We start from the raw sequence: 13,860 nt of genomic DNA, 5'->3' as shown, positions 1-13,860 counted from the left end.
ACTAACCATCTCTCTCTAGCAAAGACAAAAAATGGGTGTGTCCCAACCAATCCTAGCCCTGGTCCCCATAGTCCTCACTAGAGAGCTGTCTCTCTCAGACAGCACCAGTCTGAAGTGAACCCCACTGGCTTAGGGCTTCTCGCAATGCCTGCCCCCACAAAGTCCAAGTCCTTCAGTGGCTCTTTCCAACACACCTCACTCCAGGGACAAGCCCAAATCTTCCCTCATGGGGTGTCTGCAAGACAAAGGACAGGAGAGTTCTGAGGTTATCTAGTGGGGGGAACCTTTGTGGCTAGTCACCTGTCAGAGACAGATAGGAAGGAGAAAAGCCTGGAGCAGGTCAGAGGCTACCTCAGTTTCCCTACTACATTCTACCTCAGTGTTACCATCTCCCCAGGTCACCAGCCACACCTAGGATCAAGCAGATGGAACTGTCTGGAGATTCAGGCCACCACCTCTTGGGGCTAGGGCTGGAGATGGCCCTGTGGGGACTTGGCTACATTCCCTGGCACTGGGGAAACCAGTTTCTACTGAGCGTTAATAGTACCAATGAGCTCGTTCAGGGGCAGGCAGGCAATGTGATGAGGCCAAAGAGCACCCAGCTCACAGCCCTAAGGTTCTGCAGCTGTACCAGCAGGCACCCATTGAATGATACTGTGGTCCATGGCTTCACCTCCAAACCTGTGCTGTGCTCCTCCACAGCAGGCTCAGATACTACCTGGCTCTCAGGCATAGATACACCAGAAAACACAGTATGGAGGGAGAAATTCAAAGCAGCATCCTGACAGGGGACCTGGGTTATTTAACTCAGAGAACTTACCTCTACTCCCATCTCTTGTCCCCTAACTGGCTGCTAACTCCCCAGAGTCCATGCGTCTCTTTTCTTTACTCCTTTATCTAACAAACAGGGCTTGATGCTACAAGCTCCCTTGTGGTTGGGTTGGTGTTACCAAAGCCCAATCCAGTCCAGTAAAGCCCTGCCTGTAGTTTCTCTGCTCCACTTTCTCCAAGATACATAGGTAAGTCTGGTGAGGTCACTTGGGCCCTGCACAGACATGGGCCAGGTTCTTCTAGCAATCGAGCCACAAAATACTCCTCGAGGTGCTGCAGACTCCTACAGGTCAGGAGGCCCAGCAGCCCCTCCCACCAGCCCTGTTTCTGCCACCCAGACGGCCTTCTCCGGGTGACAGGCACCATCCTGTCTCCAGTGGCTCTGCTCCACCAACAGCAAGCAAGGAGCCGACATGGGCTACTGCAGAATAACTAACCGCCAAATAGTCCTGGGCTCTGTGTACCGTCCCCAGAGCCAGCTGGTTGTGTGTCAGAGAACCATGGACCCTAACAAACACTAAGCAATGACCCTGCTGAGCACCCGCTGTGGCGCCTGGCACGGTACTAGGAGCTCTGGGAGAAAGAAGCTGCTCCTGAAGAGATTCCTGGTGGTCTACACTTCCTTCCCAACCTGGACTCACAGATACTCACCCTCTACAGAAAACCCTAGAATTAAAGGAATGGGGTTTAAAAATGGGCAAAACCTAAACAGACAGTGCAGAGCTCAGACATCGTCAGTAGCACACACTGGACATGACGGGACGCCAACACCCAGCACTGAAGGAAGTCTGAACATAACCACAGCACGTGGGCTCCGGGGTGCTGCATTCAGAAAGGCAGCAGTATCAGCCGGGGGTGAGCCTGGGGGTGAGGATGGGGTCATGAAGTCTTCACCACACTGCAGGCAGGAATGGGAGGCAGCGCGGCAGATGGGCATCTGGTTCCAGTCACCCAACAGGACTCTGAGAATCCAGTCCTGGTATCCCTGAGAGAACTGAAAATATGCACACACTCAGAGTCACAGCGGGACGGCTCACTGCAGCCAGAACATGGGACCGGTGCAAAAGCCCAAGAGAGAAACACGTGTTCACCAAACAGCGGAGGACTACTCGGACAGAAAAAAGGAATGAAGAATGGGTACCGAGGAATGAGAGCATCATGCTTGGTGAAGGGGCCAGTCAACAGAGACGCACATACATGGTCTCACATGTTCACGTGAAATGTCCAAAGTAGGCAAACCTGGGAGCATGAAGCAAGCTAACGGTTGGAGTTGGAAAGTGCTCCAGACAGGCTGGTGGTGCAGATCTGTGATCCGAGAACTTGAGGGGCTGAGGCGGGACAGCCTGAGCCACAGTGAGACCCTGCTCACTTGTCAGAGTCCACACTGTGAAAGAACAACAGATTTCAGTTCCCAGAATCCACTCAAGTAAGCCAGACATGGCGGTACCTACTTGTTATCCCTCTGGAGTGGCAGAGACAGGCTGATCTAGAGTCTGCCTAGCCAGCAAGGCCAGTGAGAGACTCTGTCTCATTCAGGGCAAGGATGGCACCTGAGGAGGAGCCCCTGCCGTTTGCTTTGACTGTGACGCACATGCACCAGTGTGTGTGCACACAGACAAAAAAAAAAAAAAAAAAAAAAAAAAAAAGAAAAGAAGTTAGACTAGTGGGAAGACCCCAACTGTGAACACACTGAAAACGCTACAGCGTGTATGGAAGAGAATGAATTCTTGTGTGAATTATACCTCAATAAAGTTATTACCAAAAAGCGTTATCAAATGCCATTTTCTGCCTCTCAGGGTGCAAGCCCACCACATGCCAGTCTCTGAGCGTGCCTGAGGGGCCGTGACACAGACTCGTGGGGTTTTCATTCGGTTACTGGGCTAATACACTAACCAAAGAGCAATTAGGGGAGAGGAAGGGCTCATGTGGCTTACATTTTACTGTCACATCTATCAGTGAGGGAAATCAGGGCATTTCCCTACCCGAGCAGAACCCACAGAGGAGGAACACTATTCACTGACTACATGACTTGCTCTGTCTGCTTTCTTGTAGCACCCAGAACCCCCTGCCCAGGGCTGGCTCTGCCCACAATGGGCTGGGCCCTTTTACATTAATCATTAATCAAGAAGATGCCTCCACAGGCTTGCCCTCAGACCTGATGGAGAGACTTCCTCCATTGAGGTTCCCTCTTCTCAGTTAGAGTTGAAAACTAACCAGCCTGCCTTCCCCAAGGCAGCTCCACCTGGAGCTCCCCAGCCTTCCTCTGGGTTGGTAACTGTCTCAGTTAGGGTTTTACTGCTATGAACAGACACCATGACCAAGGCAAATCTTATAAGGACAACATTTAATTGGGGCTGGCTTACAGGTTTCAGAGATTCAGTCCATTATCATCAAGGCGGGAGCGTGGCAGCATCCAGGCAGACATGGTGCAGGAGGAGCTGAGAGTTCTACATCTTCATCTGAAGGATGCTAGCAGAAGACTGGCTTCCAGGCCGCTAGGATGAGGGTCTTAAAGCCCACACCCACCTACTCCAACAGGGCCACTCCCTGCCTGAGCCAAGTATATTTAAACCATTACAATAACCCTTCCTGGGGAAGTTGGCCACGGCTCCTTCTGAAATGCCCATTTCCCCTTCCCAGCAAGCAGGAAACCAGTGTTTCTTGAGAAGTGACAAGTCTTTGGGGCTGCAGCACAGTGGTTGTAGAGGGGCTCCACACATGGTACAAGCAGCCTGTCCAGATCCCCCCAAAACAGTACCTGACCCAGCCTTCCCAACCTCCACAGCTTCTTGGAGCATCTGTTGCTCATTTGCAAAATGAGGGGGAGGGAGTCCTGCTTTCCCTGCCTAGAGGCTAAGCAGTAAGGGTCTGGGAAGCTTCCAGACTACTGCTGATGCAACCCAAGTCAGGAACGCCCAAGCCCGCACTGCTGAGCTGGGGGCTGGGGGCAAGCCCAAGAAAGATGCTGAGAATCCTGTGCTGTGAGGAAGAAGTGGGGTACCCCACGGAGGCGACAGATGTAAGAATGGAAACATGGCCTCAGTCCCTACGTTCAGACTTATCTCCTGGAGAGATCTCCTGGCTCTGGCCATCTACCTGTTTCTGTCCTCGCTGTACAAGGTGAGACCCGTGAGAGCCAGGCCAGCCATTTGTGGTGAGCACAGGGTTCTGTGAACACCTAGAAGGGCACATGGTACCCCAAGTTTGCAGAGTTTTCTGCCAAAGAGTAAATGGTTTTGTCAAGGGGCTCAGCGTTTCCAAAGCAAACCCCAGCCAGAGACCAACCTGCCTCTGCTCAGCTGAGAATGTAGCTATAACTCCTCAGCTCTCTAGTTCCTTATCTTTAAAGGAAGGGGTGGCTGACCCATGATACTCCACCAAGAAGCCAGAGGATGATGGAGGTAGTGTAAAAACTAGTTGGGTCCTTCTGTCTACCAACCCCGTGGCCTTTTCTAAGGGTTTTTCTGCTGTGAACAGCTACCGTGACCAACACAACTCTTACAAGGACAACATATAATTGGGGCTGGCTTACAGGTTCAGGGGTTCAGTCCACTATCATCAAGGCAGAAGCATGTCAGCATCTAGGCAGGCACGGTGCAGGAGGGGCTGAGAGTTCTACCTCTTCATCTGAAGGCCACTACAAGACGATTGACTTCCCGGAAGCTAGGATGAGGCTCTTAAAGTCCACGCCCATAGTGACACACTTCCTCCAACAAGGCCACACCTCCTAGTAGTGCCACTCCCTGGGCCAAGCATATTTAACCCACCAAAAAGGACATAGTATGTTGTCTGTGCATTCTTACAGTTTTGGGGTCTCTGGACTGTGAGCACCAGCTCTGCCCTACTTTGGGTGAGGCAGTGCATTTGGTCACAAACTTGTGAGCAGGAGGTCACGGCTCTGGCTTCAGGAGAGGGAGGTTGCTCACTCCAGGTTCAGGCAGAGAGAGATAAAGGTTCATCTTTATTTCCACTCATCTTTTTTATTCAGTATAAGAGGGTGGCCCCACACTCAGAGCGCCTTCTCTCCTCCATTAACACCCTATGGAAATGCTCTCACAGACATACCCAAAGCAGGCTTCATCAGTGCCCCAGCCTGTTCCTAATTCAATCAAGTCTACAATCAAAATTAGCCAGCCCAGCCTCAGAAAGTGCCACCTGCAGGTGGTGGCAGAGATGGAGCCAATACCACTGTGCTTGGGAATGACCAGTCTATGTTGCTTGTATTAAAGGAGGCCCCTCAGCTACTCCCAGAAGCATGGGCCGGGCATTTAACAGCTCTCTCTGCCACAGAAGCATTCTGGGGCCACTTGTTTTTTTTTCAAACACCAGCCTGGGATGCCACTCTGTAAGTCTGATTTCCAGGCTTGAAATCCACCAGGGATGAATGGACTTTTGGGTTCTGATGAAAGCTAGAGTGGTCTAGACCAAAAGTGCCTTCTCTCCTTCATTAACACCTTATAGAAATGCTCCTTGGGGGTACCAATTTCACCTGGGGAGTTCATAAAGCATCCCAGGGCTCAGCCACCCCTTCAACAGCACTTCTGGGTAAGCCTAGGCAACAGTGTCCCACAAAGTGCTCCAGATAGACTTGGTGCTCAGCTGAGATGTGGGCACATCAGGACACAGGTCACCTGGAGAACACACAGGTTGTCTCACAGGCCAGGGGCCTCACATAGTGATTCTAGTGTGCAGCAGGGGTGGCACCTGGCCAGGCTGTGATTCTTAGAGCACTCTCTGGACCAGCACCAGCCTCACCTGTCTATGTTCTGAGCAATGTCCCAGCCCAGAAATTCAAGAGGGAGAAGCAGAAAATTTTCATGAAGGCAGGAACTTGGAGAGTGGGTGGGGGATAGGGCAAGTAGAAAGCATGTTATGGGGTCTTCCAAACACAGCTGGGACCTCTCTGCCCTGGAAGGTGTCTGCTGCTCCCTCAGGGTGCACATGAAACTCTGACTTGGGGGACTTCCCTTCAGCATCCCTAAAGTCTGCTACAATAGACCCCAAACTGTATTACGTATTTTGCATCTGTGTCCAGACAGTTTGCTTTTCTGGGGGATCCCATCACCCTATTTCTTGTTTCTGTCTCTCTTTTGTCTAGTTTCTTCTGCTCCTGCAAACCATGCCCTACACACAGCCAGACCCAGCCAACAAATGTAGTCTACTACAAGGCCTTGTTGCTACACTGTGGCTGAACATAGCAGGCTCTTCATGAGAGGCTCCTGACAACCAGCTGCCTCTAGCTGAGGAGGGCAGCCCCAGAGAGGTGGTTCTCATGAGGCAGGGAGAGGGCCACACACCTCTCTTTCCAGCACTCTGCAAGGAAAAAGTGCTTGCTCAGCGGAGGTCCAGAACCATCTCCAGACATGCATGCATCTCACTCTTAGGCCATTAATACTGTTATTCATTCACCAAGTCCCACAGTCTTCCTTGATGCAAATGCCAGATATTCAAGCCAGTAACAAAATACTGTTACAGGGATATGGTAAACAGAGGCCCAAGGTGAGGCTGACCAAAGACATGTATCTTACTGGGATGTTTCCAATTGGACACTCCAACTGTCCAAGAGAAATGGGCATCAGGAACAAGGGTGAAGGAAAATAAACATCAAGTCTAGTGACTGAGCAGTGAGTGAACGTCGCATGCCAACACTACATGGCTATGGCCACCAGCAGCACCCCTTCTTGTGGGGGATACACTCCAGGCCACCATGTCCTCTAAGCCTTTCGACAGTGACAGTCCCTGTCTGTGCTGTCCACCATAACTGCCACTGTCCCACAGACCAAAGATCATTTGAGATGTGGCTGTTGCACCAAGAAGCTGACTCCTCAATTGTATTGCATTTAATTAGATTTAAATGCAAATGGTTGCATGTGGCTAGAGTCCAGTGGGGTGGACAGGACCGCTCTCGGTGATTAATCCATTAAGGCTGATCTAAAGAGAAAGCACAAGATGCTCTCTCATCGGCCACCACAGACAGAGACATTCTTCCATCTGCCGTGCACCAGCCACATTCCATGAACACAGCAAGCAACCTAACATGGGAGGAAGCCTTGGACTGCGTGTAGGGCAGCCAGTCTGTCTGAAGCCTCACCCAGACTCACCCCAGCAGTGCTGGAAGAAGAGCAGAGGGTAGCACAGGGCGTGACAGACCAGCAGCTGGACCGGTCATGTGTCTTGGAGCATGAACAGTGGACAGAACAGTAGACACACACTCACAGGGCACAGAAAGTCACCTGCTCCACCCAGGCACCATCTGAGAGCCGAGGCGCTCTCCAAGGTCCTGAAGAAAGCTTCTCCAGAAACCACCCGGCTCAAATGGAAACCCAGGACAGACCCTGCTCAGTGGGTAAACATGCCTGCTAACAAGTCTATGATTTGTGTTTATTCTGTTGGACCCACATGTTGGAAGAGAGAACCAATCCCTGTCCTGCCGTGTCCTCTGATGTCTACACTTGCAGCCTGGCATCCAGGGATTCAAATAAAACAAGCAGATACTTAAAAAAAAAAAAAAAGATGCAGGGGAGGGAAATATAGCTCCGTTATTAGAGTGCTTGCATAGCACCCAAGACACCTTGAGTTTGTTAATCCTCAGCACGTAGGGTGTGTGGTGATCCACAACCGAAATCCTAAAACACTCAGGAGGTCGAGGCTGGGTGATAAGAAGTTAAGGGTCATCCTCAACTACATAGAGTGTTCAAGGCCAACTCGGGCTACATAAGACCCAGTCTCAATGATGAGAAAATACAAGGGCCAGTGAGATAGCTCAGTGCATAAAGGGACATTCTGTGTATGCTTAATGACCTGAGTTCAATCTGCAGAGCCCACATGAAAGTGGAAGAAGGGTGTCCTGTGGCCCCTACACCCATCCGGCAGCATGTAGACATCCACACTTGTCCATACTTCACACACACACAAACACACACACAACACACAACACACAAATGTTAAATTAAAAACCTGTTAAGCATTAAACAAAAAGGGATTTCCACTTAAGAGACAGAAGCAGAAGGATTTCTTACAGAAATCTAGCTCGGCCTAGGCTACAGAGAGATTAGGCTAGCCTGGGCTGCTCCGTAAGTCCCTTCTCAGAAGAAACAAAACACATAACAATGACAAAAAAGACCAGAATTCTGTACAGTGCTGTGTCTTCACGGGACACAGGGGCTACTGTGGACAGCCTCTGTAAGCACAGCCCACCAGCTACACTGAGAATTGTGGAGTCCGAGGTGCCGAAGATAAAGTGCCCCCCCCACACACCCTAGAAGTATCTCTTCCAGAGATAGCCCAGGTCCTCATAAAGGGCCAGTGACATTAACAAGCAGGACTCCACACTAGGTGCCATCAGACAGGCTTGCTCTCCAATGCCAGGGATTGAGGCTGAGGTGAACTAGTCATTTGCTCTGTCTCCTCTCAACCGATGAAGCCTGTCAACATCCCCTCCCCCACGGTGAAGAGAAACTGGGGGTGCTTTCATGTAGGGGTGTGTGTCCCCTTCAGAGTCAAGCTTTTCTGGGTGGAGTATCTGTGGAGAGGCGCTGGTGGGGCTGTGTTACCTTTACCCAGGTCCTGGATTTAAACAGAAACGAAACATCCCAAAGCTGACCCATAGCCAAGGATGATAGGTAGTTTAAGTAGCCAGGCATGGTGGCACAGACCTGGAGTCCCCAGTACTCAAAAGACTGAGGCAGGAGGATCACCAGTTTAAGAGTTTAAGACTATCCTAAACAACTTAGCAAGACTTTATCTAATTATATAAATATGTAGGCATGTTTTATATACACACACACACACACACTTTTTTTTAAGTAAAAAAGAAAGTTGGGGGTGTAACTTAATGACGGTGTCTACTTGGTGTAGCAAGGCCCTGGGTTCAAACCCTGCTGCCGACTAAAAGAAAAACACAGTTTATATTGTCTGATATCGGTTTGCCTTCCCAAGGGGCAGCGATGCCAGAGGCTTACGATCATAATATAAAGAGCCCCACCGGCTTCTCTTCAGAACTCTGTATATGCAGGATGTCAGGGATTCTGGCCCTTGGCTATGGAGGAGCAAACAAAGCAGGGAGATACACGTGGCTGCTTCGGGGGACAGGGTGGAAGATCCGAGGGTGGCAGGTGTATTGTGCGCACGAGTGTGTGCGCAGGCGCCTGGGTGGATCTGAGTTCTTACTGTGGGTGTGTGTGATGTGTGTGGGTTGTGGAATCTGGGCCGGTGAACGGGACCTGCTCGTATGGGGAGTGGGGAGGCAGGGGCGTATGGTGACTCATCTCTCAGAGTGTGGGAGGGTTTATGGGGGGGGGGATGACTTTTTGGTCCAAGACATCCAGAGGAAGCCTTGTTTATCTTCAGAAAGTAAGGAGGTCCCAGGGCCTCAATGGGACGGCAGCAATGGCTGCTAGGGCATGCCTCTGCCTGTACCTAGGGGTGCTGCCCCCCAACATGGGGAATGTGGAAGAAGAGGAGAAGACAGCAAGCAGCTCACAAGGGGAATTTATAGTGACAGAAAGCGAAGAAAAGCTAACTTAGAATCCCACCTCTTCCCAGGGCTCCTGGCTAAGCCTCTACTGCGCAGGTGTAAGAGACACAGTAAGCACATCACCTGTCACCTCCGACTCTCTCCTGCATGGTCACCTCCTCAGTCCTGCCTGCCTGTTGGTTCTCCTTAGGAGTTGTTAACATTATGTCCTCTGCATACTGTGAACTTTAAGGGTGAAAAAAATTGCCAACCTCGTTCCTGGCAGAGGCGGGAACTCCAACCTCAGCTCATCCTCACCCACTCCACGGTATTATCCCTTTGCAAAGACAAAGAGGCAGAGACTCAGAGAGGCTAAGCCATTTGCCCAAAGTCCCACAGCAGAGCCCTGGCCAAGCCAGGATTCAAGGCCAGGTGGTCAACACCCAAAAAGCTCATACATCTGAAGGCCGACCCCGTCCCCAGGCCTCTGTGCAGGCTTTGAGAGTGGCTCACTGGGCTCGCATCGGGAACAATGCCTGACAGTGCCTGGGGGAGGGCAAGCTGCAGGATGGCTTGGCAGACGTGTCCCCGGTCGAAAGGGATTTCATGCCAATTGCAGCTGAATGCAGCATACATTTTCTGTTCATGACAACGGCCACTTCTCCAAGTCAGCCTTGGACACTGAGCAAAAGTTGTGGAGTGCTGCTGATGTCTGTCCCAGATTCCCAGCTCTATGTAAAGCCAAAGCTGGGACTGCTCACTCGAAAGAACCGGTCATCCTCAACTGGACCCTGGTGCCCACCAGGTAAGGGGACATGGTACCCAGGCCAGGACCCTGTGCTTTAGTTGGCCACAGCCCACCCAGGCTTCGCTGAACGATTTCCTCAGGATCTGAGTCCTCAACGGTCACTCCTTTCTAATAAGAAGCTAGTCCCAGAGCAGGGAGAGCCAGTTTGATTTCAGTCATGTTATGTCAACATCCAAGAGAGAGGACGGGTCCACGTGCCTACCTCTCTGCCATGAGCTCTAGGGAGAAGGTTAAGAACTGCAATTTCCTTGAGGAGTCAGACAAAAGGAACGTTCCCTGTGCAAAGAGAGGTAGCAAGAAGCAAGCCCCAAACACAAGGGGACCCCGCCACAAGGGTTGGCTCTGAACCTCTGCATACACATAGCTATAGTCCCATTGATTTCCCTTCAAAGGAGTCTGAACCAGGCAGGATTGGGGGCAAGGAAGTACTGCAGGAGGCCAAAAGCTTAGGATGCTCCGGGTGGAGGAACATGATCCTCGAGGAGTCAGCTAAGGGATAGTCTCAGCTCACCAGGCCCCCAGCTCCCTCTTAGGCTCAGTACCTGTTCCCAGCTCCCCAAGGAGAATGACTACTTTTCTCCTAAGCGAACACTCCAGAAGATCATGTCTGCATAGCCTGCTCCTAGGTTCCCAGAGCTTACCACATCTGGCCATAGTAAGTGCTCAATAAATATTTGTTGGTGGCAAGAAAGAATTCTTTAGGCCAATAGGAATGTCTATAGTGTGGGCAGGCCTCAGCACAGGGAGGGCCCCACCCTCAAGTATTCTGGGATTCTCCCCTCCCCATGGGTCCAATCAGCTCAGGGCACTGAGATAGCTCTTCCAGAGCGGGTACCTCTCTAGAAGGCAGTTTTGCAGAACTGACTAGCCAGAGGCCCAGGTGACAACTGCCCTGGGCTACACTTGCCTGCTGGGAGCATCAAGCTGCTGGACCACCCATCTTGGTCACCCACACCTGCTGCAAGGACCTAACTAAGAGTGCATGTGTGAGTACACGTGTACACCACACACACACACACACACACACACACACACACACACACACACACAGAGGACTGGAACCTCAGGAGGGCCTCAATGCCCCAGGGTCAGGAAAACTCTCCAGCCAAGAAAACAACAGTACAGGAAAGGCCACCTGGGACCAGGGCTGGGCAAGGCACAGACAGGCAGGAGCATTATATAATTAACTGCCCAGACTCCGCCTCCTCTTCGGGTAATAACGAACCCTGTCTTTCAGTTGCATAAGCCAAAATAATAATTACTTTCCAGCCCTCATCACTCCTAGATGTGGCCAGAAGCAGGTGCTGGCTTCGGGCAGGAGAACACACACAGGCTCCGTTGAGCTCTCCATCCCCCGCAGAAGCCCAAGTCATTGCTGCGGCTTGCTCCCTTCCCAGGCATCCGTGCAAAAAAGCCCGAAGCCGCCCAGGCCCAGAGGGGGAGGCAAAAGAACAGCCTCTGAGAATAAGAGCCCCAATAGGGAGGGGGCCTCCAGGCCGAGTCTGCTTTGGGGTCTGACTTCCAGGACCTATAACTGTTCCCGAGGTCTCAGCGCTGCTGAGGAGTGACATTGGACTGGAGGCTGCCAAGACAGCCAGGACTTCTTAACAGAAACCATCACACTGGCAGTTGCCTGGCTTCCGGCACCGGCTCTGCCCTGACTGTGGTGGCATCTTACACTGGAGGCGCAGAGCGATTCCCTAAACTAAAGGTGAAAATGATTCAGCCACTGAATGGCCAGATTCCTGGGCTCCCGCTAAACAGATGGGCCTCCTCCCTCTCTCCCTCCCTCCCTCCGGCAGCCTGCTTCGACAGCCTGTGTCCAACCACCTAGAAGTTTATTGCCTTGCTGTTTGGTTTGGTCGGCATCCCCCGCCTCTGGCGCTCCCAGCGCTCCCTCTCCATTGGCCTGGGTTGCTTTAGGACTGAGGGAGGCCCTGAGCACCGCAGGAAAACAAGAAACCGAGGGCCTGACTCTGGGGATACCGGGAAGGCAATACCAACGGAGGGGAAGGGTCTATCTCCAGGCCCCTCCTGCCTTGGCAGGTCCCAGTGGTGGTGAAGGACCCGGCCTGGCCTTCTGGCAGGTGCAAATCTCTGGCCTGCTCCTCAGGATATGCTGAGACTTTGGCTCCGTTGCTGCGGCAGGGGCCGGGCCTGCTGCTGGAGAGCCCCCAACCCTTGGGTTGGCATGGGCCACTGTCCCCATCAAGCATGGGGCAACCTGTGGCCAGGGACCCGCTGAGGCCTCCTGGGAATCTAGGAGATGCCCCAGGAGCCCACAGCCCAACTGGAAGGCGAGGCTCAACTTCCCGGGAGATAAACAGAAGGAGAAAGAGGAGGACGGTCCCCATTCCATCCCCGCCCCCGCCGCCCGCACCTACCTCCATCCGAGTAGGTCTCCGTGCCATAGCCGTCCTGCAGTCCGTTGCTCCAGGTCCCTTCGTATTTGGCTCCGTTGCCCGTGCACTCCCGCACCCCGTAGCGCCCCTTAAATCCGTGCGTCCACTCGCCCTTGTACACCCACTTCCCCTTGCTCTCCAGGCCGATGCCGTGGCGCTTGCCCTGCGCCCAGGTGCCTTGGTACGTGTTGCCGCTTGGCCAGGTGTAGACGCCCAGCACCTCAAAGCCGTGGCTCCACGAGCCGGTGTATTCGCCCTGGCCCTTCGGGCCGGTGCAGACGCCATGGCCGTGCGCCTTGCCGTCCTCCCAGCCTCCGCAGTAGGACCCTCCATCGTCAAAATTAAACCTACCCCCACTGGACATGCATGTAACGCGGTTTGCGAATCCCGCAAGCGGTGAAAAAAAAAAAAAAAAAAAAAAAAGAAACAGGCGATCAACAAACCGGAGTCTTGGTTGGCTGGCTGGCTTTTTGTTGCGATGCTCTTTTCGGGGGGGTGGAGGGGAGAACGAAGCACGCCCGCGACCCCGCGCGCGGACCGGCGGCGGCTTCTAGGTCCGCCCGCGGCGATTGTTCATTTTCGAGCTGCGCCGGAGCCTGACCAGCGTCTCGCGCTCCCGCTGGAGACAGGACCGGGAGGAGGCGGGGGAGGGGCGGCGCAGGGCGGGGGAGCGGCTGGTGCCCGCGGCTCCACCTCGCCGCCAGGGCCCCTCGCCGCGCGCCCCGGGAGCGGGAGGGCGCGGGGCGCGGCTCAGGCCCGGGCGGCGGGGCCCGCGGGCGGCGGCGCGCGCGGCTGCACCGATCCCGGCCCGACCGGGCGGCGGCACTGCGGCGGCGACGTGCGCTCCGGGCCCCGGCAGGCGCGCGGCCGCCTGGAGAGGGGCGCTGGCGGCCGCGCGCGCGCGCACGCGGGGACCCCGGGGCGCCCTGCCCCTCCCCTGGCCCGGGGTCCCGCCGGCGCGCCCCAGTCTCCGCTGCTAGGGGCTGGGATTTAAAGGGACAGGAACTGCGTAACGGGAAGGAACCGGGCACCGCGAGCGCACGCCGCGGTCGGGAGCCGGGAAGAGGCGCGGGCGCCGCAGGCACTGAAGGGCCGCGCGGTCTCCACCCCGCCAGCTCCAGGGACACCGGCACCGCGGCCCGCGCGGGCCACGACTTGACTGAGAGGCTCCTGCCAACCACAGGTGGTTTCTCCCTGTGACACAGACTCTCTCCTCCCTCTTTCAGGGCTGCTGGGGGTCCCCGGGGAGGCGCTCACCTCGGAAAACACACCTTTAGCGAATAGCATTTAGCCCCTCCAGAAATTAATAGAAAGTTGGGTCACAGGTTTGCATCTTGGAGCAAGGCCACCCCAATCCCTTGGGC

General features: G+C 53.8%; 1 protein-coding gene across 1 annotated transcript in view; it reads right to left on the bottom strand.

Moving 5' to 3' along the window:
• JPH3 (junctophilin 3) overlaps positions 1-12,860 on the bottom strand; it is a gene marked incomplete at both ends in the record, with an annotated part of 57,572 nt that extends 44,712 nt beyond the window's left edge. Inside the window, one exon of the mRNA XM_080936660.1 lies at positions 12,479-12,860. Coding sequence (XP_080792786.1) covers positions 12,479-12,860 — 382 coding nt within the window. The remainder of the gene's footprint in view (positions 1-12,478) is intronic.
• Positions 12,861-13,860: the final 1,000 nt, after the last annotated feature.

This window comes from Micromys minutus (genome assembly GCF_963924665.1).
Source record: "Micromys minutus genome assembly, chromosome: 24".
Classification (NCBI taxonomy): domain Eukaryota; kingdom Metazoa; phylum Chordata; class Mammalia; order Rodentia; family Muridae; genus Micromys; species Micromys minutus.
This window is presented reverse-complemented; position numbering and strand designations above follow the sequence as displayed.